Raw genomic sequence first — 24,193 nt, 5'->3', positions numbered from 1 at the left:
CTCCACAAATGAGCATATTGCATTAACTATTAAGTTAACTTGGATAAAAATAATCTGATTTCCAACATATGGATGTCATAAGTGTTTCCTCATTCTGGCTTGAGCATCTGAGTATCTAACTGGGGAAATCAAATGATTTTGCCGCAGATCTCTTATCACTATCACAGAGATTAGTCACCCATGCAGCTTTAAAATATCCCCTCTCTCCAGCAGGTCTAGCAGAGATTTAAAGTCTTACTCCTACTTAGTTACAAGCTCTCCGACAAATCATCGAAACCAGATCTGAAAACTCTTCCCAGTTTTCTTAAATTCTCAGCTATTATCTGCCTCTTTTCGCCCACTGAAAAAATACCCTAGGGCCATTATCCTTGACACAGGGGGCACATTTATCTTCCAGTCACTTCTCAGATTCTCTGTCCTTCCAAATAAATTATGCTCGGAACATTTAAAGTGGTTCGGCACAGTTGTTGACTTGGCACCCAAACTAACACTCCTACAAATTTAGACTGGGGCTTAATGGCTTAAAACAGATGTCAACGAACATATCTCAGCCGTGAATCAGTATTTATAAGCATAATGTCCTCTTCAGTTTTTTTTTGTCGTCGTCTTTTTTTCTCCCTTTTTTTATTTTATCAACATCAAAGCTTTTTTGTTCTTATAACAGTATGCCATGAACTAATTGTTTCCACTCACTTTAGTTTAGATCTGAAAGTAACACTCAGGAAAAATTCACATGACTGAATTGTGTTATGTTATCTAATAACATGTATACATAATCGTTGCCTCATTGTGAAACCATACAATAAAATCACGAAGAATTAAAGCAGGTCTATGAACAATGCATCTACATTATATATAATATATTCATGTGCAGTTAACCAAGCAGACTGAAGGCTCTCAAGCTGCAAGTTCATCTGCTTTTAGCATTCCATTCATTTTTAGCCTCCATTTGCTAAATACTATATGTAAAGTTTTTTTATATATAGTTTTCTATATCCAAATACTAAAACCAGTCCCTCAGATAAGCCAAAAGTACATATCTATCAGGATTCTGACATTTCACTAGCCTCCATCTTATATGATTGGTGGATATAGTGACTGCTAGGTCAGATGTGGTTGCTGGATATGGTGATGGCTAGGCATCATTAAAACCAGACACCTGAAAGGCCACAAGCACACCTTCAGCAGACTTCTAGCATTCCTCTAACCCCAATCTGCTGTGGTTGCTGGAAATGGTGACAGCCAGGCAACACTAAAGCCAGTCATCTGAAAGGCCACAAGCACACCTTCAGCAGACTTCTAACATTCCACTAACCCCAATCTGCTGTGGTTGCTGGATATGGTGACAGCTAGGCAACACTAAAAGCAGTCACCTGAAAGGCCACAAGCACACCTTCAGCAGGCTTCTAGCATTCCTCTAATCCCAGTCTGCTGTGGTTGCTGGAAATGGTGACAGCTAGTCAACACTAAAGCCAGCCCCTTGACAAGTCACAAGCACACCTTCAGCAGACTTCTAGCATTCCAATAACCCCAATCTGCTGTGGTTGCTGGATATTGAGATAGGCAGGTACTAAAACCTGCCAGAAGACACGCCACTGACAAACTACAGGCTGGCTTCTACAATTCTCTCCATAATTTTTATTGCGCAGCTTTGCATTTAGTTATTTAATACTCAAATTTTATACAACTGTATTTAATGCCCTACTGAAGGCTACATATTTCATTCTATTCTCTTCTTTCAGTTCTTTCAGAGAGGATTAATTTATTACAATCAAAATAAAAGTTTTTAGTTTAATCTTTCTTTTCTTCATCTGAGTGTGACTGTAGAGTTATAACAGGCCTATAACAGGAACAACTTAATTACTTAAATAGTTCACGTGAAATAGTACTGTAGTTAAAGTAACATATATGTACACAGTACAGGTAATTAAAATCCTAAAAAAAAAAAATCAAGTGTATAGCAGACGACGGAGCTACAGCATAAAAGTTATTGTAAAATCCTACATGTACATGTAGTTCCACAAGGAAAACATACACAGAATGAGACGAATTCTGTTCCAATTTTAGGTGATTATTAAACCAATTATGCGAAAAATAAGGCATATCCATGTGAAGTTTTCAATCATCATGATCTTTATCGAGGGAATAACTTCTTCATTGTTATCAATGAATGCACGTACGACTATGAGTTTGAAGAAGAAAGTGTATACTTGATTTATTTACTTCATTGGTGCATTATGGTGGGAGGAAAAGTTCGAGAAGAGCCCGGGGAAAAAACCACGAACATCCACAGGTTACTGGCAGGCTTGTATACATAATCAAATAATCCAACAAAACTACCCATGAGAATAAAGGAAACGCAACACTGGTTCCACCTAGGTATCACTGCTCAACTGCTCTTATCAATGCAGAAAAAGAGTAAAAAAGAGCCAAATTCCTTTGTAGATTTAGTATGCTTTGGCTCCATTCCTGCTGTTTTCAGACTGCATCTATTAAGCATTGCATATTCCTTCACTTAACACTCAGCAGGCAAATAACTAAAATACAATTTTTTTGCAGAAGTTATTGGACAATACATTGCAACCCAAATTAAAAATGACTACAAATTTACAATGATACATGTACACAGTTTATGACACACTGGTTAATTTAAATGATGTATCCACAAACAAGGTGCTAAAATTCAGAAGTCGGTTCACTAAGCACTGTGACCTTTATACTCAGATATCTGATCTTGCCAATTTTTTCCTCTTCACAGTATCCTAAACGTTTACACCCAATAACCTTACAAGCTTAGCCCTTGTTGTGGGGGTGAAATGAAAGAATGATTCACACTAAAGCCTGTGGAGCCCCAGGGCTTGTTTAGAGGTAAGAAAACCAAACACATTCTGAAAATAAAACTACCATTTCCTAATTTTTCTAGCTTGATGCAACAACCGAAAACATCTGCTCCATGACAGCATAAATAAACTTTCAGCTTTCAATGAGCTGTACCTTACAAGAGTTTGTGAATCAAGCCCAGAAAAAAATATATTCTGAGCTGAAGAAAAAAAAATGTTGCACTTGCAGGCCTGACCTTTGATCCCATGACCCCACACGTTTACCTTAAACATTCTAAAAGCTATCTAACTTGAAAATGTCCTCAAGTTATCTTGATTGATGACTTACTGTTTCTGGAGACGTCATATTTATAATAACATGCTATCATTTATAACACTGTAGATTTAAGAACAAACACAAAACATAATTTCCACATTCTGTAATTGATAACTGAAACCAGTTGAAGCAGCACCTAATCAAGACTGACAATCTTGATTTGACCAGCTGACTCCATCTGGACAAAAAGCTATAGAGGTTTTGTTTACCCAAAGCAATTACCTCATACATCAAATAACCAAATGCCAGATTTGAAGTTTTAGTTTAAACATAATGGTAGCATCCTTATTAATATACTCTTGACCAAAGCAGGCATGAATGTGTATACATGTATGTATAGTCATATGAAAGTTAACTAAACTGACATTGTCATGGTCTCCTTTGTGTCCATTTTTTTCTTCAGTTTGTTTTTACGGTAATAATGTACCCAGTGATACCCTTGGGGTAACAGTACTTGACAGGGGTGTTAGAATGAGTGATTAAAAGTTGTTACTTCAGTGGGGAGTGGTTCTCAGTGAGAAATTGATCAGGACACCCAGCATGCCATGGACTGTTAGGTCACACTGGAATTTCTAGCATGCATGTGCGTAAGGAATGAAATGGGCCATATATGGAAGGGGAAAACGTCCATTTTTACAAGGTCAAAAGCAAGAGTTCGGATTTTCTGTGTTGGCAGCTAATGTATGTAGAAAATGAATGGCTGTCGGCTTGTATATGTCCAACAATTCAGAGAAAACAACACAACAGTTAGACAGCATGGACAGTTTAAAATGTGAATATATAATTAGCATTGACAATTATACGACAGGCTTAATCTCCTCATATATTTCCTGTCTAATTTTTGTTCAGATTTTTTGTACCTAATAAACTGCAATTAAATGATTGAATTCTGTGATTCTGATAAAGTTGAATGTCAATGATGTAAAACAGGACTGTTGTTTTTACATTCAAAAGAAATTTTTGTCACACTTACATTATACCAGTGTATTATAGTACTTATACGCAAACGCTCATCTCCACAATTAGATCGCTATCTGGGGAAAAAAATGATGATTCTTGATTCTTCGCTTCAGAACAAAACAATGTGATGCAAAAGGCCCACCAACAGGCTTCACTCAATCCAAAAAATCTAAAACATAAAAAATATCTTTAAAAGGTAGTTTTCCATGGTCTTTCCACTGACATTCACTTATCACCAGGAAATTCTTTCAAGTTAACCCGCACGGCAACTTGCAATGCACATGACTAAATCTGCTCTCTTATTTGTCATTGCGCACTTTTATCAAAACATTTTGAATGTTCACGATGTCTGCAATGAAAGTTCTGTGTCTCCAACAATTTTAAAGTGTAAATGTTTTATGTGGGAAGTCCTGTCTATCATTAACTTAGCTAATAGTGCTGTTGCGTGGCCTCCATTAGAAAGCCCATCAATTTTACATCATTTAACTCTTAGGTTGTTTGATTTCCTTTTCTATACATGCAAAACTGTTAATGCCATCAATTTAAAACTTCAAAGGAACAAAAACACCAGGATCATAAATTCGTGCCATAGAGCTGTAAATTATTGAATATCCTCTTTGGTCGAGGTCTAGTGAATACAAAAAAAGATCAGCCTTCTAATTGGTTGAATATCATTAGCTTACATCTTGGGTGGCCTTGACTCAAACCTGTTAATTATTCTTAAACAGTGCTTCCTCCATTCAGTTACTCATGGATAGATATAAAACACAAACTGCAAATGTTGAGGTGAGTCAGTTAACCGCTTTGCTCTGTTTAATTAAACTGGTAATTAAATGTTACAACATAATTTGTGGAAATTCTCTGTGAATACCCACCATTAAGAAAAATTACAACATGTATTACACTGTATCCGGAGCAAAGTAGCATGCTGATGTGTGAGCGAATTATATTTATTTATTTGATTGGTGTTTTACGCCATACTAAAGAATATTTCACTCTTACAATGGCAGCCAGTATTATGGTGGGAGAAAATTGGGCAGAGCATATTACATTTCATATATATTACATATAAAATACCACAATCATTTAAAACAGCAAGATTGTCCAAACTTAGTCAATCATGAACAATATAAATTGTAATAAAATTTATGACTAAATTTATAACATTTTATTCAATACTTAGTTTAGCTTATCAGCAGATTAAAAAAAACTTCTGACAAATTAAAGTAAACCTATGTCTGAATATTAATACACACTGTAAATGTTTTTGAAAATGTTCCGGCATCCCCCAGTGACAAAAAAGGTCAGCACATATACTGAGGCTCATAATTTTAACCCGTTAGTCACAGTAAAAGGTTGCATGGTCTTAACAGTTACGTACAAAGCTGCATTGCTAGTAAATAATGCTCCAGGCATTAAACTTACATCTTAAGACTGTGGCCTCTCTGGTTGCAAGTTGGAAGGTCTTGCAGCAACCTGCGGATGGTCGTGGGTTCCCCCCCCCCCCCCCCCCCCCCCCAAGCCCTGCCTGGTTTCCTTCCACCGTAATGCTGGTCACTGTCATCTAAGTGAAATATTCCTGAGTACAGCGTAGAACACCAATCAAACAAATAAACAAATAAGACTGTGGCCTAATAAAAAACTGAACTTTTGCAACACATGTTTTAAATATCATGCAATTTGATCAGGGATCAAAGTGCCTGTATATTATATTGATATAAATCTGGATTTAAAAAATCCAAATGCAAATGCATGTCATCTTGGAATGAAGTCAAGTGCATATAGAATTACTTCAAGGGTTTGAAAACTTATACATACATATATTCTGACAAGATGTATTCCAGAACATTCCTGTGTTGTATAACACAAGGGCATACACTGCTCTTGGCTCTTGCAATAACTGACGTAAAAAAAAAAAAGTGATGTTTTGACAAATAAAAATGCTAACTTTGTATGTTTTTTTTTTCACTAGGGTTAAAACATGTTTTTTCCACAAATAATTGTTAACAGTCCTCAAAGACAGCTTTATTTGGCAATGCATTTCTGCTTCTCTCAATACAATTAAGAAGTAGAGACTTGACTTTTTGACTCTCATACTGGATTCAATATCTCCCAGCATTTTTCTGCCTCAGTCTGGGCATAAGTGAAAAATCAACATGTTATCTTTCCACTTAGCCAAGTAAACACTGATTTGAGAGCATGTGATTTTTGTAAGCCACTGGAGACCACAGCTTTGCAATTGGTAATCTCAAGAATGCAGATATGAGTACTGCAAATCCTAAACCTATTCAATGACTAAATCATCTTTTTTCAGTGCAAGTTATGCATAAGTTATTATTACGAAATTGACCCTAAATGTTATTTGTTTATGTCATTGAAAACACAAGCTTCAAAAAACTGTGCTAATTATTTCTCTACACCCCATAGTTCTCTCACGATGTTTCCAAATGTGCGTTGCAGAGGTGGTTGAAAAGGTTGAACAATTAGAGAAAAATACAAAACAGTAAAGTGTTCTTGGACTATCTGAAGTATGAGCATGCGAAGTAATTAAATCAGTAAGGCGACAAAGTTCAGAGGTCATGCCAGGCCCAGCGTTTATACGCACCTACATGCATCAACTTGATGCTGTAAAGAATGCCATCATCCCTAATAAACACAGTCAATTTTTACAAATTCTGCACGGTATATATTCAACAATTACCTGAATTCTTCTAAGTTTTGGGACAGAAATTTGTATAGTGTTGAAAGTACAATATTACATTTCTTTACCAGCCTTTTGGAAAAGTAAAGATATTAGTATGTTGTTCATTAGATGGTCTAATCATGTGAGAAAAAAGAAACTATATAAAAAAAATGAGCAGACCAGGTGTCCCACAAATTAGAAGAAACAGGATATGAATATGAACAGGGCGGGTGCACCTAAATATAGGAAATGAATACGGTGGCCCTCATACATTTGCTTAAAAAATACATGCAGAAGTAGTCTATATGAAGTATTAAGTAATCACCACTGACACACAGATGGAAGTAGCTCTTACTATATGTATGCCCTTCAAAGACAGGCAGTAGTATTTCCTTAAAAAAAAAAAAAAAAAAAAAAAAAAGAGTTGTGTAAACTCAGACATACTGCTAGCCAGGCTAATATTCTGCAAAAGATCTGAAACAGCATGTGACCTGCAGTGAGTTGTTCAGGATATGTCTACAGTTTATATTCTTTTAATCTGTCACATATGTTTAAATACGGATACATAATTTTTCCCTCTCGAAATTAGAAGATTGGAATGCGAGTGGTTTTGCAGATGCCAAGGAAGTGTGTTCCACTCCTTCAGATTCCTGCTGCATGATGGGAAATGACATCAGTGTAGGGAGGAGGAGTGTTCGGGCCGGTAGGGCCACCTGTGAGACATGGGCGAGACAATCTTTTTCCCCCGCCAAACCATTCCATTCAGCCCATAGCTGTGTTTGTAAACACTCACTCTAGACGGACAGCTGCTTTGCTAACACCATATCTCGCTCTTAAAAAATGAACATGAGCACTTTCTCCTTTCCCCACTCTCTTTTATGCCTTATGGTGGTGAAACTTTTTGACAAACAAATATAGCAGCTTCACAAAGTTTTCAAGTCCAAAGCAAACATACATAATATTTTCAACAAAGATATGAATTCCCCTGTTACTTTAGCCTCTCTATGGCTGTCACCAGTCTTCTACACTTGTGGGGAGGGGAAAATACAACACGGGGGAGGTGTCAGGGGGTTGCAGAAGACAAAAGAAACACCACACTTTCCGGATCATGAGTGAGATTCCGATCTCCCATCACTCTCCCCGCCACCCCCTCGTGGCCATGACCTCACCCTCATTCATCAGATTACGGGTGTGTACCATACCACAGATTGGGTGATATTGAACCCACAGCATGGACGGGTCCTTCTGACAAGCACTTTGATTCATTCATGTTTTAAAACCGACCTGCTGTAATATTACCCGAACAAAAGAGCAATTCTCTTGGGAGGCAAACACACTTGATTTCTACGTAAGTTGTGTGGAAATCCCAAACATGTGGTGTACTAGTCCTGCCAACAAAAGCACAAGTGCCTAGACCAAGTGCACGCAAAGGGAACTATAGCTTTTCATGTAAAAATAACACAATGAAAACTGGAATCATAACACCATATGATGCAGTTGGAATATTCTGCAATTTGTCATCACAAGTTCATACAAATTGATCATTAACATTGCAATATGTTACAAACGTGTCAAAACACCATTATTAAAATTATTTATTATTTTTTGATTAGTGTTTTACACCATGCTCAAGAATATTTCACTTATACCACGTTGGCCCATCATTATGGAGGCCGAGAAGAAACTGGGCATAGCCCAGGGGGGAAACCTATGACTATCCGCAGGTTGCTGAAGACCCTAACTTCCACCTACAACCTGAAAAGAAGCCACTCTGAGCTGGACTTGAACTCACAGCAACCGCATTGTTGAGAGGCTCCTAGGTCATTGCGCTGCGCTAGCAAGCTAAGCCCTTGGCCACAAAGGCCCCCCATTATTAGAAGACAATAAGATATTCCCTGTAAGCCCTGGCAAAGCTGGGAATAGCCTAGTCAACTTACAGTTAACCTGGGGCAAATCTAGATAATCCTTTCTTAAAACAACCATGACATTTTACCCAGTCTGGGCACTCCTGCATTCTCACCTCCCACAAACAGCCGTCATATAAATAAAACTACCAAATTCCTTGAGTATGATAAATAAAAGTAGAATATGATGAGATAAGTCAGAGAATAATCCGCTTCAACAGAAAGGAACTAACAAAGGTGCACTTTGTATGAGCGGCTTTGTGTGGTCTTATAACTTCATACACTCCAGTCAACCAATAGATATCACCTGCACCAGCAAACTGATAAGAATACGGTGTGAGAAGATTCATGTTGACAAGGTGCTTATCCAAAGTTTCTCTGCATGACTGTTACAGAATCTCTACCATTAATGAACAGCCTCTTCACCACAGATGAGAATCTTGGAACTTATACTGAATACACCATTTCTATATGTAGCCATGTAATAATGTTACGTTAAATTACCTAAAATTTAGCCACATTAATTTTGTTTGACTCTTTGAATTGTAATTCTATTGATCTTAGCAAGGCATTTTGGCCTTTCTTTAGAACATAGGATGATACTTCACAGGAAGTTTCATCACAAATAATTAACACTATATTATATTTGTCTCTAAAAATGCATTTTTGTGTACAAAACTTTTGGTCCTTTACCACAATTCAATACACTTGCATCATCCATTGTTCTGATTGGTCAGCTCGAAAACTACTGATATTTAAATATAAATTATTCGAGAGGTGCTTATAAACTGGAATGATAATTAACCTGAACGAGATGAGGATAACAACTTCATTTGATTACGTTTAAAGGTTTATGCCATGTTTTCGTGTAGCTGCACATCAAACACTAATCAAAGCCCAATACAAGACATAAGTGTTCCTGATTCCCCTTCTCATCTCATCATCTAATCTAATCAAGTTATCTCCTCTAAAATTTACCAGGGCAAGCCCAGCCACTGTTCATTAATCTGTACTCAGCCGATTAGGATTGAAATTGTTGCATTGTCTTGAATCTCCTATTTCACTGTTTAATACTCAACTCACTTAGCATATCTTCAATTTCAGGTATCGATATTTTTAAACACTGATATCTCGTTTATTGCTGTCGATCAATAAACTTGACAATGGTGCTTTCACCCACAATGGAATGTTGCTTACACAGAAATGGTTAGTTATTTAGTTCAATTTAGTGCCATTATGACCTTACTACATTTATATTATGATCTTAAAGCTTTGGAAAAAAATAATAAAGAGAGACTGAAACTTCTACAAAAAATTCTCAAACCAGAGTTTGAACTAAGACTTGCCTGATAATTAAATGTGAATAATCATCTTACTGAACTGTGGATCAAGTGTGTACTTCCTAAATTGTGAATATAATGTGTACTGTGAATATTGTGTGTACTGAATAGTGAATAATGTGTATACTGAGTTGGGAAAAATCCATCAAAAGTATGTGTATGTATGTATGTATGCTTGGGGTTTAACGTTGTACTTAATAATTCTTCAGTCATATGACGGCAAGGAATCATTAGATGTGTGTACATGTTCTGTGTCTTCTCATGGCAGTGCAACCCCATGTCGCCAAAGCGCTGCTGCCACTGAAGTATCATGCTAAAGACACCAGACACGAAACATAATGTACCGTCACATTATACTGACACCGGGCCAACCAGTCATGTTTCCTTGCTCTAACTTTTCAGTGCTGAGCGCCATGTGACGCGGCAACAAGCACCATTTTTAAAGTCTTCAGTTGACCCGACCCAGGTTTGATCCCAAGTATTCCGACATCAAGGTGGATGCCCTAACCATTAGGCTACTATAGTCAAAAGTAATAACTGTTAACAAGCCTTAAAGAGATAAAACTCACCATTGTTTCATTTAATTACTTATCCCAAACTGGTTCTTCATTGAACGAAATGACATTAATTAAACAATTTACAATATAGTAATTAAATTTATGATGAAAACACAAGTGCACAAGTGATCAACAACACAGATAAGATTAATTATGCCTGTCACGAAATCCTGTGTCAAAATTCACTACTGCCCAACAATATTTACATAAAGCCAATAATACACAGCATTTGAAATTAATTAAATAGGCATGCTATGTATTCCTCAACAAAACACCTTTCATCTGACTGCTAAGCATATATCCTCAGTTTAGAGCTAGAGCTACCCTAAGTATGAAGCCAGAGCAGACTTTGTCAATTTTAACAACACAAATATGAGTATAACCTAAGCTTCTCTCTTTCTGCTAACTTTTATACACGTACTTGGTGATTTTGTCAACTTGCCTCAGCAGAAACACAGGAGAATATTTTCACATACTGAAGGTAACATCCACTCAAGGCTTCCATGCAAGGATAAAAATTTGAAGTTCATTATAACTGGATTAAATTTCGAATTAAAAAGAGGATACAACATACGTGTGAAGTACATCCATATTTCCTAATTTATGATCGAATTTGATGTTTTTACACCATATTCAAAATTTTTTCACTTATATGATGGCAATCAGCATTATGGAGGATGAAATCAAAGTGCATTCAGGGAAACCCAGGACCATCCGCAGGTTGCAGACAGGCCGGAGAGCACTGGACATAAATTTGCAGTGATATCATTTGTGAGAGGCTACTCAGTTACTGTGCTGTGCTGGCACGCTAACCACTCCACCACATTGGCCCTCATATAAGGGTTAAACAAAATATGGCAGTCAATTCTTATATTCTTATTCTCCATAGGTATATACTAAATTGGTAAATGTAGGAAAATATATGCAATGCTCTGGACAAAAATACATCAAAATACATCAAATTAAGAACGAAGGCCCTAGGGCATAATTCGATTAAAGTTTGAACTTAATTTTAAACACTCAAAAAAAAAAGAAAAGAAAAAAACCCCCAGAATAGTCCTAAGGTGGATTTTTTTTAACTATTTGCCACCATGCCCAATAAACATATTCCTATAGTGGATACAGGTATGGGATACTCACGACTAGAGTTAGGACACAGATGTAGACAAACTCCATGGTAACACCTGCTGGCCCCAGTCTGCACATCCTCATCACAACACTGCTGTTAAATAACTTCCAACTCCGCTAAAAATCCTAGCTGGTTTTGGGCAAAAGTTTCAGGACCTTTGTCTGGCTTACTGACAGCAGATTTCTCTTCTCGTGAGATGGAACTCAGCTGTCTGACAACGCTGGAGACTCGTTTCACAATAACTTTTTTTCTCTTCTTTTCTTACTGTCATCAAAACATAACCTCTATACAGCTCACATGCAGCTCATATATGTACCCTTCAGACCTTGAATGCTGTTCGGTATTCACCTTCTCCTTTCAGGAAAATAAAAAAAAAATTCAAGCACTTCCTAAACAAAATCAGCAAAAAATTCAAACTTCACAATTCCACATGGCCATTTTCCTTCTCACGTCACTGACAAAGGGTGCTTGGTCGATCGTGGGGCTCAATGAGCCATACTTGAAAACAGCGTGGAAATTTATATCGGCACATCCAGATATATACTGATATGTGACTAGCAGATTAAAGCATCTCTATTACATATCTCCAGATTACACACCAGCCTATCCGATGATTAATGGTCTCCAGAAACACACCTCCTTAGCACGCTGACAACTGCCCCAATGGGAGGGAGCCCTGCATCCTAGAGCCCTTCACTGTGTGCCCTTTGGGTACCAGTCCGGGTGCCACTTCTGCCTGTGCAGCAAATCTACAACTACATGCCATCTCTTGATCCCAGCCCAGTGTTACATATAGTCCAGCCTACAAAAGGCCCACAGGGGTAGCTCCCTTGCATAGACTAACATCTCGGCACCTTTAAGATAGGTCACACACGTCCACACATGGGATATATATATATATATATATATATATATATGTGTATGTAATAGGAGGATGGTATTAAACCTCTTTAAGTACAGCCTCACACACAGTTAACCTACAAAACAATAGGCCACTTATGAAAGCAACTCTCAGGCAATTACATGTTCACAGACATACTTCGGGCAGACTTTACCTTATGCCTAGGTGTCTTAAAGGGACACAATTCTACCAGCAACTCCTATAAATAAATCTACAATATTTGCAATCAATTCATCTTTAAGCTAATCATTATAGCTATGTGTATTGTATGTTGATAGCCGCATGGCTTTCTAACATGTACAGGGAAAATAATCTCATTTCTGTTTTGGAGAGAAAGCAATCAATATAAGAATATTTATATTAAAATTAATTAATAAACATGTGCATTTCATAACCAAATAATGAAATGCAGAAGACAATGTATATATTAGGACATACTGTTAAATCCAAAATGTTGTTAATTAGGAAGGACAATGTAATTAAACTCCTCGTTATACGGAGAGGATGTCTCCATGACCGAGAAGGCGCAATGACCTGGGAGTCTCCCAACAATGCTGTCGTGATTTCAAGTCCAGCTCTTGCTGGCTTCCTCTCCAGTAGTGAGTGGGAAGGTCTGCAGCAACCTGGGAATGGTCATGGATTTCCCCCCAGCTCTGCTGGGTCTCCTCCCACAATAATGCTGGCCACCATCATATGAGTGAAATATTCTTGATTATGACGTAAAGCACCATTATAATAACTGAATAAAACATGGAGATGACTCAAGTATGTGATATGGAAGTACCTACAAACACATTAAATCATCAGGACTCAGATAAAATAAAGAAGTTAACACCTTATGAAATCTTTAGTCCTTACAATCAATGTACACTTTTGCAATGCATCAATCAAGTCAATATGTACAACTTTATACAAGTACATTGTTTTCGACTTCTGTCAGTTGTCAGACACACGAGGTTTTAAATAGCCTAGAGCCGTAAATTTTCCCACCTTCCGTGCTTCAGGGACGTTGGTGGAAAGGCTACATGTACATCTTAAGTGACAAAGTTTTTAAACCATATTTCTTTAACTCTGGGAACCCTCCATTTATAAAACTGTCCACTTATCCTACGGAGTAAAATAAAACACATGAATTCTTACGTAAGAGAGCCCGAGTGAAAACTGACTCATTCACTTAACAGCTTTTTTCAGGTTTTTACTCGGCTTTGTGTTGTCAGATCTGGTGCCAATTAAGTAAATCCAGAGACAGACTGGGATTTACTAGTGCCACAAGAGCTGTCTGCTGGTCAAATTTTTGAAACCCTTCTTATATGGACAATTAACTGATTGAAGAGGCCAACCAGAGATTTCAGAGGAAAAATCGCTCGGAGCAAAGCACTTAAAATTTTTGTTTTTATCTTAGGATAGCACAAATAATTACCAGACTGTTATGTGCATGTGTTAGTTCAAAATTTGGGAAAAATTAAATTTCCTAGCATTTCCACAGAGCGCAGCATAATAAATTTATCTAACTTTAGTGTAGCACCTAAAATAGTACAGGTACCAGTCTGATAATCACTGAAAGGCAAGAATATGAGTGTTCTTGGTAAATACAGAAAATTTGATTTGATTGGCAAATACAAATTTTCTTCCAAAAATCTCCAGTAAAACCTTGTTAAGTGCATGATGACACAAAACTGTGAGTAAGCTTTCTCAGAAATTTTGGAGCTACTGCAAATGTATGCTTGTTGTTCATTTATTTATTTGATTGATGTTTTATGCTGTACTCAATAATATTTCGTTTATACAACACTGGTCAGCATTTTGGTGGGAGGAAATGGAGCAGACCCAGGGGAAAAGCACAACCATCCGCAGGTTTTTGCCAGACCTTCCCGCGCATGGTCGGATAGTGTAAACTTGTTTGTTTATTATGACTATTGTTTCAGACTGCATTCAAATTAATCTCACTTGTTTGCAAATTTGTGTAATTGAAGGAAACCAAACATCCAGGTGAAAGCACTGCGAATTCAGGGATGCTCACAAAAAATCCTGACACAAGTTTGCATCTTTACCAGCAGGAGCTTGATTCAAAGAGGTAGAGTCATGGGTCAGTATAAGGTTTAAGATACGCAGATATGATCACAAAGTTAAATCCTTTTGCTTTTTGGCACTATAGGGTCAGCCTGCCAAAACATATACGAAGGCATAAAATATTCTGAAATACTTATTAAACAGGATTAGATTAATTTTTGGAATATTGCAAAAACAATGATATTCTGCCCGTAGTTTTATTTTAAACCCTTTCTGCTAAAAAATAAGCAATTAGCCCTAATTGATGCTGTGAAAGTGGTGACACCAATTTCACTCATTATATGAGGATGTCATGCTAATACGGATTCATCACTGACTTCATTTCAGAAAAAAATAGTGGTCTTTTAACTTCATTAATCTTTAATTTCATTGTTAAATCATGCTACCTGTGCACGTATTTCTCATAACCCAAAACTGCAATGGTTTGAACACAGTCAATATAATGTACAACATACACATTTATCTATATATTTATTTGATTGGTGTTTTACGCTGAACTCAAGAATATTTCACGTCAATATACGATGGCGACCAGCATTATGGTAGGAGGAAACCGGGCTCAGGAAAACACATGACCACTCGCAGGTCGTTGACAGACCTTCCCATGAGCTGGATTTGAATTCACAGTGACCGCATTGGTGGGAGGCTCCTGGGCCATTGCGCGACATACAAAGTAAATATATGATGGTGAAGATAATGTTCTGGGTGGACACCAAATACACAGGAATCTGTATATTAGAGATTCCACGTGGATCTAGGAAATTCGATTCTGTCAATCATAAGAGTAATCTACAATTATAATTATCTAGTTCCCGTAGAATACTAAACAGTTGCTTGAATATGCTAGTAAATAATGCTGACATATCTTTAATGTCAGATCTGATTATGAACAAGGCAATATTCAAGGACCAACATGTCCATACCTAATTCCTCAAACTTCTCGCATATGAAACAGCAACTTTCACTGCAATTTATGCATATTCTTAAGTTGATTTTGGAGACAAAACTAAATTGGTTAGATTGGCTAATGTCAGGGCTTCACAAAAAGTGTCATTTTGTCAGTCTACACAGAATAATGCCTTCAGATCATGCCTGAATAAACATCTTGCAAACATGGGCAAAGATTGAGGAATTACAGAATATGCTTGTGTAAACGTACCGTAATTTACCCATAATATTACAGTTAATGTTTCATTAACCAGTGGACGAACTGTACTACATAAGGGTGATTAGTTTATGAAAAATCTTGTGAAGTTATATGCGATTTAACAGTTAATCGTGTAAAATTTCAGATGATTTTTCATAAGTTTAGCATGGCAGGGTGATTAGTGAGAAAACCACAGGAAGTTATAGGTGGTTTACTGAATGAGGTCTGACACGTTAGAAAGCCAATTAAGACACATGTCAACTGTCTGGTACATGATTATATAGGGCTAAAGACTGTATATATATGTACACGGCCATCTAAAAAAATGTCTTTATTTCAGGTCCCCATATCTAGCCACTGAAAAAGGCCTTTAATCAAAAGTTTTATTAAGTTTCATTTCTTTTTTCTCAACATTTCTTGTGCAATTGACATTTAAATGCAAAAAAAAAAACAAACCAAAAACAATTACTTAAAAAAGGGGGAAAAATTTCAACCCACCTACATGTATCCTAATTTTTCAGCTAGGATCTGGGTTATGCAAAACAAATATTTTTTTAAGGATGGCCTATACAACAGGATATACTAGGGATATTACATACCATCATGTCTCTAGCTGACATGACATATTCTGTTCACTTATTAAATCAACCCTCACCAATAAATTGAATAAAAAATGTCCCCACCTTTAGTCATTTTAACTTAACACATGTCAGTAATCTAACACTGCGGTAAAAATTCCTCATACTGAACAAAGAGGGGCAAAGGTTAGACGTTTGTGTCAAGTAACTTTTAGAATACAGATGGCAAATAGAGGCACTTCTACCATTCAACACAAAAATATGAAAATTAAATATGAAATATAGCTACTCATCTGTGCCTATATTACAAAAAAATAAGAAGAAAAAAAAAAAACCCTGGGCAATTATAATGAGGTTTGAAAAGATTCCGCGAACAAGCAGTAATCACAGTGCTCCTAGTCGATGTCAACAAAAGCTCTTGTGTGACAACCTAACAGTCCAGATCGTAAGTTCAACCAGTGGTACATACTCTGATGTCAGTTTGTCAAACATACCACACCACTAGGCAAATTTACTCAGCTGGCCTACACTAAAAAAAATCCTTCCAAGTTGAAGAGTTTACAAATTTCCTAACAGATTCATACTTACCGAATTCCACACATTTAACCGACTGAAATCTATTCAATTTCCAAAGAGAAAAAAATTATATTAAATTAAACTCCATTAAACTTTGTTATTGAACTAACTGCTTGCTTCCAATTTTTCTAAAATTTCTCTAACTGCCGATTTCAATACATTGTCAGTCTCATCATCCTGAAAAAGATAAACTTGAACTTTTTGATTCAAAGCAAGAAAATGTGTACCATTAAAAGGGCAAATAAGAAGTTCTGGGAGAAACTTGACATTATTTTTTGCTTTGCTAATGAACAGTCCAAACTATAAACAACTATTGTGAAAAGAGGAGATGATTTTAATTTTCGGAAGAGCAGTGGAGTCCACCTTAGCAATAGAGACATGTGATTTGAAAATGGCAGTTGGCAACATTCAAATGCTGCCAAAGTGTATGTATTGATTATATTTGTACTAATTACAACTTGATATTTAAGGGTTTAAAATCACCGTATGCATTCAAGGGATCTGACGAGGTACGAAATAAGGCATATAAGGTTATACAACAAACACCAAGACTATGTCTATTTTACCCCAAAAGAGGAAGAAAATAAAGCAAAAACGGCATATTTCATGCTGCCATCATCTTTCACTGCCTCCAGAGGTCATACATTTTAAACCAATCAACACTCTTAGGCCACTGCAGTTGACCTAGATATTTCATATGCATGAGGGTGTATCTCAATGTGGCCTGATGTAGGAAAGTAATGTATACTCTATGCCTTCAGACTGGAACAACATGAAACAAATGTTTCTTTTTCCTTGTTAAATCGTCTGAGTGTAAAATATCAAAAATGTTTGTCTATAAACTGTGCAAAATAAGACTTTTATCACCTTAATACAAATTATAAAAGTAAAACAAACATGTAAACAAACCCAAATTCTTTTATTTGTGGAAATAATGGCATGAAATAATATTACTCGGGGAGGTAAACGTACCAGCTGGTGTGTTGCTCGACACACTTAACGTCGTTTGAAAGGTCATCTCTATTTAATATGTACATGTATATTTGCACACAGCCCGCAACTAACAGTGGGGTACAATCTTCATTACTCCCTCATATTGAGGTAGTATAAATTCAGAATCATGAGAAACCAGTCTTCATCATTTACAGCTTTGCCTCTTTGATGAGAGCACAGGTAACACTACCGAGTTTCAAGTTTATGAATGTAATGATTCGTGGCAGTTACTGAGGAAGAAAAGCTTGGAACATGGTCAATCGATCTAATCTATATGTTTACAGTCTAATCAACTTTTTCCTCTTTGATGGCAGACACAACAGGAACTTGCCTTAATTGTTTCGTTGCCATGTGATTTTACAACATATATTCATAAATCAAAATGAAATCTTCAAAAAGAATATTCACATTACATTTGCAAGAATTATGACTTCATCAATTAGAAGAGCTGGACTCTTAATTTCACACATGCCGTTTACTAGCAGCTTCCTGTAAACGGCAAAACCTTTCAATATCTCATCAATTAACCCATCTCATATTTCACACATTTGTGTGTTTCATTAATCAACAGATACCTGGATACACCAGTTCAATTTAACTTTTTACCTGTTGTCAGAATTCATCCAAAACATTCATGTTCAACATTTGTTGACCTAAGAATTTGTTTATCCATTTCCTTTATATCATGAACCAAAGAAAAAAAAAAACGCATATTAAATAGTGAATCTACTGCTGATTGATAATATTCACCCCACCAAATTGTGTATTTCACCTCAAAATATATTTAGTTCCATCTTAATTGGAAATTGCTTTTTCAAACTTTACCAGGGTAGACAGGCTTCCATTAATACGATACATATATCTGTATGCCAAATGTGGGAATGTTTACAGTTAATTTGGCATTTCACTCATAAAGTGGCCTTGATCATACAAGAGAAAAATTTGAGTAAGACAGTAAAGAGCAATCCAATAAATAAATCCAATAAAATTTCATATGCATGTAAGGTCATGAGAAACTATATCATAATGAATAAATTAAGAATGACCTTCTGTCTTTATTTGGCTGTGTGCTATGAGAGTTAGGCTTACGACAGGCTTAAGATGTAAATTTACGTTACATTGAATCAAAGTTCAGATAGACACATTTGCAAACTGATTTAATCTGACATATTTACCTAAGACAATAAAATCTGTGAATGTCAATTTAGTTTATATGTATTTTTATATTTCACGCCCTGCTCAAGAACGTCCAACTTAAACACTCTCAGCCGGGTGAAGGAACCAATCGGTCAAAAAAGTCTTACTGCATCATGCTACCTGTCAGAAATGATAGGCAACCAGTATTGCTTACATTTGCCATAGTACCCGTGTCTGAACAAACTTTCATAAAAAAATGGATAATGGAGTAAATTGTGAACTTAGGAACTTAGGCTGGTGGAGAGGTAAGAGAAACTAATAAGTCATTGTACTTAACAATGGACTAAACTGACCGAAAACAAGGCAGATTTTAAATCATAAAATTTAAATCACAAAATGAAATTTTATGGGTTTCAAAGTAATGCTCTAGGAAATCAAAGGCGTTAATCTCAACAGCAGTAACTTTAATAACTTGCCCATTGATAAAATATGGCATTTCATCTTTGGAAGGCGTGGGTGGAGTGATATGAAAGTGGGTCACTGGTGAACAGACTGGGCGGACCCATGCCATTTACTGCCCGGCACAACTGTGAAGTCACTAACCCGCACCCCACCCCACACCCCCCACACCCTACCCCATAACCACCACCACCACCACCCATTAATCTCCCTAATCTTACAACATGTCCTCACATAAAATGACCGCCTGATACAAGTACCATAAGGTTGGTTACACATATATCCCCATATACACAGACACCAGTGTTTCATCTATACGGTAGAGTTACACTGCGTGCTTCCAAAGTACAATTCCAAAAAAGATGAATGGTCAAATATATGTACAATGGAATGGATTTTAAATTTTTAAAAGGAAAAACAACAAAGAATACAACCTTTGTCATTATGGAATAAGTTATAGCTAAAACGTAGGATTTTAAACCTCTATGTGGGTTACTTTACCAATGGATTTTAAAACCTCTATGTGGGTTACTTTACCATTGAATTTTAAAACCTTTATGTGGGTTACTTTACCAATGGATTTTAAAACCTCTATGTGGGTTACTTTACCAATGGATTTTAAAACCTCTATGTGGGTTACTTTACCAATGGATTTTAAAAACCTCTATGTGGGTTACTTTACCAATGGATTTTAAAACCTCTATGTGGGTTACTTTACCAATGGATTTTAAAACCTTTATGTGGGTTACTTTACCAATGGATTTTAAAACCTCTATGTGGGTTACTTTACCAATGGATTTTAAAAACCTCTACATGGGTTACTTTACCAATGGATTTTAAAAACCCTATGTGGGTTACTTTACCAATGGATTTAAACTTTTGACTTTGTCTTTTCTTATATTACAGTTACAATCTTCTTTTATTTTTCTTTATTTTTTATATATTTATTGCACACCCTGATATTGACCTTCATGTCACAAATCAATTGTATATAGATTTTACCCCAAGATTCTCAGTCAACCCTAATTTACATGTCGTTATTGCCTTAAAATTTAGATTACTTTTTTTCCCACAACAAATCTGACGAGGACTCTTGACAAACAACCCTCCATGTACACACTACTTAATTGTCATCTGATTAATAAGTGTCCAGGAAGAAGAAACAAAATTTCTGTTGTGTCATTACTTTAATACATTCTCAATAACATGTGACATCACTTTTTTTATTTTATCGCTGCACTCAATACTGATTAAGGTTTTACACTATAAGATGGCTGCCAGGCCTGTGTTGTGCTGGACTCGAAGAAGTTACAGCCTTTTAAGGCAACAGTGCAACGAATCTTGCAATATGCCACAAATAACCTGTTTGCAAGGTATTTATTCAAGCACATTCTGAAGTCATTATTCTATGTAGACTGATAACATTATACTTTTTACGAAGCCCAGAAATTGGCCAATGCAACCAATGTAGTTTTGTCTGCAAAATCTCATTATAAATGTGCATAAATTGCACTGAATGTTGCTTTGTGATATGTGAAAAGGTGGAGGAATTAGAGTACACACTATGTACCGACCTCTTGATGCAAGAGAAGAACCAAGCCAATAAAAGTGGAATTAGATGAAGAGCCACTGGTCGTAGTTTTCTGAACAAAAGAACAGTCTAAAAACCTCAAGGTCAAAGATAATTATACATGCTAAATTGTTAAAAAAGAAACCTTCCTAAATAAATAATAAAATAGATTACAAGTTTATATTACTTCACTACAGCTTTTCCACATCATCCCATTCTTCTTCGTAAGAATGATTTCACTTTCATTAACACAATCCCAATTCCTACATGTATAAATTAGAGTTTAACCTATTCTATAAGTCATTTGGTATGTCTGTTAGCCCGTCAGTCAGTTAGACAGCCAATTGGTGATGCGTCTTCCCTGGGCTCTGCTCGGTTTCCTCCCACCACAACGCTGGCCCTCATCATATAAGTGAAATATTCTTGAGTACAGTGTAAAACATCAATCACATAAATAAATAAATAGACAGAGATACCATTTGAGTGGTATGCTAGAGCCTCACTTTGAAAATCGAGCCAAAGAAAAAATCTACCTACAATTTGATGGCCAAAACAAGAGCAAACATCCAGTGCCTTAATCCCAATGCACAGCAGGTGGTTCACCATGACTACACAATATAACAGCAATATGCCTTGGACATTCTAGTATTTTATCACTTGAAAATGTATACAGGAATTTATTTAAAATTTTTTTTTTTAATTTTTCATTTTTTTTTTCTTTTGAAAACATGCTTGTTCCACATAAATAATGAGTCTCTTCTACGAACATGAAGAGACAGACATATCTCACTGTTTATACAAGCAAGCTATTTCCTCTGATTTACTTTGAAAACACTGTCGCCATGGGACTAAAGATCGTATGACCTTTGACCCCTTAAGTAACCTAGCAATAAGAAGGTTAGGCAATCCACCAGACACCATTCTTGTCCTATCAAAATAAATGTTTGCTTTTCATCTTACGATGACAACAGGCCTTTCCCTACTTCATATGGTGTGGTGCTAAATAATATACCCTTAAACTTTTGTAGATATTAAAAATAAATCATTAAGCACGGGTGGACACATTTTTAAAGTTCACAGATAGTCGCGTCAGAAGTATTTGTCTCCTCGGCCCTTTAGAGGAAGGCAGTGGCAGTGTTGGCTTTACGAGACAGCAGGCTAGGAATTTTGATAGGAATTATCAAGACAAGATGTCTATACTTTGTACACAGTTTTCTTGACTGGCATGTAAATGCTTGATATCTCCAGTCAAAAGGCAATGGCTGTGTCAATATTAGATGACCCCGACAACCAAAATCTGTGAATGGGTACAATGGGGCACATCCGCGGTATGACAATTATTGCATGCATTATAAAGACACCAAGCCACGACTACATGTAACAAGCTATTCACACATACACCAAAACTGGGCCAAATATGACATGTGAAACAAGTGTTTACACAAACCTAAATGAAAGAGTTAAGGAGTTGATTTGAGTCTACTGTAATAAATGTTTTCAAAGAATAATTTATCCAAATGATACATACAATTAATCTTGTCCTTTTGTCAGGCAGAAAAAGTCCTGCTGAAAACATTTTCAAAATTCTTGTTATACTTCTTGAAAAAACAACAAACAACAAAACAATATTAATATTTCTTAAGCCCTGCAATTACTATATAACTAATGAAAGATCTTAAATCTGTGCTGCATTCCATTGAAGTTATAAATCCAAAAGATTGCTGTTAAAAGACATATATCAAATCATCCTTTCTAAATTGTCACACTGTATGATACTGTCTGTTAGACCTTGTTGCGAAATTATTTATCTAACTGCTGTTTTCAACTTACAGTATATTAAGAATATATATTACTGTAGAGGACATACGATGGGGTTTTGGATTATACGTACAAGAGAAGGATATAAAGAATACATACATTAGACATGGTAGAAGTGTTCCACACTGTACCATGAATCCTGATGTGTAGAGAGGGTTATAAAGGATACATACTGTAGAAGTGTTCCACACTGTACCATGAATCCTGATGTGTACAGAAGGTTATAAAAGGATACATACAGTAGAAGTGTTCCACACTGTACCATGAATCATGATGTGTACAGAAGGTTATAAAGGATACATACAGTAGAAGTGTTCCACACTGTAACATGAATCCTGATGTGTAGAGAGGGTTATAAAGGATACATACTGTAGAATTGTTCCACATTGTACCATGAATCCTGATGTGTAGAGAGGGTTATAAAGGTTACATACTGTAGAAGTGTTCCACATTGTGCCATGAATCCTGATGTGTAGAGAGGGTTATAAAGGTTACATACTGTAGAAGTGTTCCACACTGTACCATGAATCCTGATGTGTAGAGAGGGTTATAAAGGACACATACTGTAGAAGTGTTCCACACTGAACTATGAATCCTGATGTGCAAAGAGGGTTATAAAGGACACATACTGTAAGAGTGTTCCACACTGTACCATGAATCCTGATGTGTAGAGAGGGTTATAAAGGATACATACTGTAGAAGTGTTCCACATTGTACCATGAGTCCGCTTCGGGACCGGTAGATCCAGGATCAATCCTTGATCGAGTCACACCTAAGACTTTAAAAGAGGAAGCAGTAACTTCCTCGCTTGGCGTTCAGCATGAAGGGGATAGTGCAACGACTGGTTGACCCGTATCAGTATAATGGCTCGGGCGGGGTGGCTTACTTGCCTTCGGTAAGTCGTCTCAGTGAAGCAGCACTAAATAAAAGAGCGGTGGAAATCCGTCCTGCAACAAGGAGGCACATTACACGTACATGCACCCTAAGGACTCCTTCGTCGTCATATGACTGAAAAATTGTTGAGTACGACGTTAAACCCCAAGCACTCACTCACTCACCTTGTACCATGAATCCTGATGTGTAGAGAGGGTTATAAAGGTTACATACTGCAGAAGTGTTCCACATTGTACCATGAATCCTGATGTGTAGAGAGGGTTATAAAGGTTACATACTGTAGAAGTGTTCCACACTGTAACATGAATCCTGATGTGTAGA

General features: G+C 36.5%; 1 protein-coding gene across 1 annotated transcript in view; it reads right to left on the bottom strand.

Annotated features, from left to right (window-relative positions):
• Positions 1-12,395, bottom strand: part of LOC135472699 (thrombospondin type-1 domain-containing protein 4-like) — a 69,978-nt gene extending 57,583 nt beyond the window's left edge. Inside the window, exon 1 of the mRNA XM_064752324.1 lies at positions 11,741-12,395. Coding sequence (XP_064608394.1) covers positions 11,741-11,812 — 72 coding nt within the window. The 5' untranslated portion in view covers positions 11,813-12,395. The remainder of the gene's footprint in view (positions 1-11,740) is intronic.
• Between the last annotated feature and the right edge of the window lie 11,798 nt (positions 12,396-24,193).

This window comes from Liolophura sinensis, chromosome 8 (genome assembly GCF_032854445.1).
Source record: "Liolophura sinensis isolate JHLJ2023 chromosome 8, CUHK_Ljap_v2, whole genome shotgun sequence".
In the NCBI taxonomy this organism is placed as follows: domain Eukaryota; kingdom Metazoa; phylum Mollusca; class Polyplacophora; order Chitonida; family Chitonidae; genus Liolophura; species Liolophura sinensis.
This window is presented reverse-complemented; position numbering and strand designations above follow the sequence as displayed.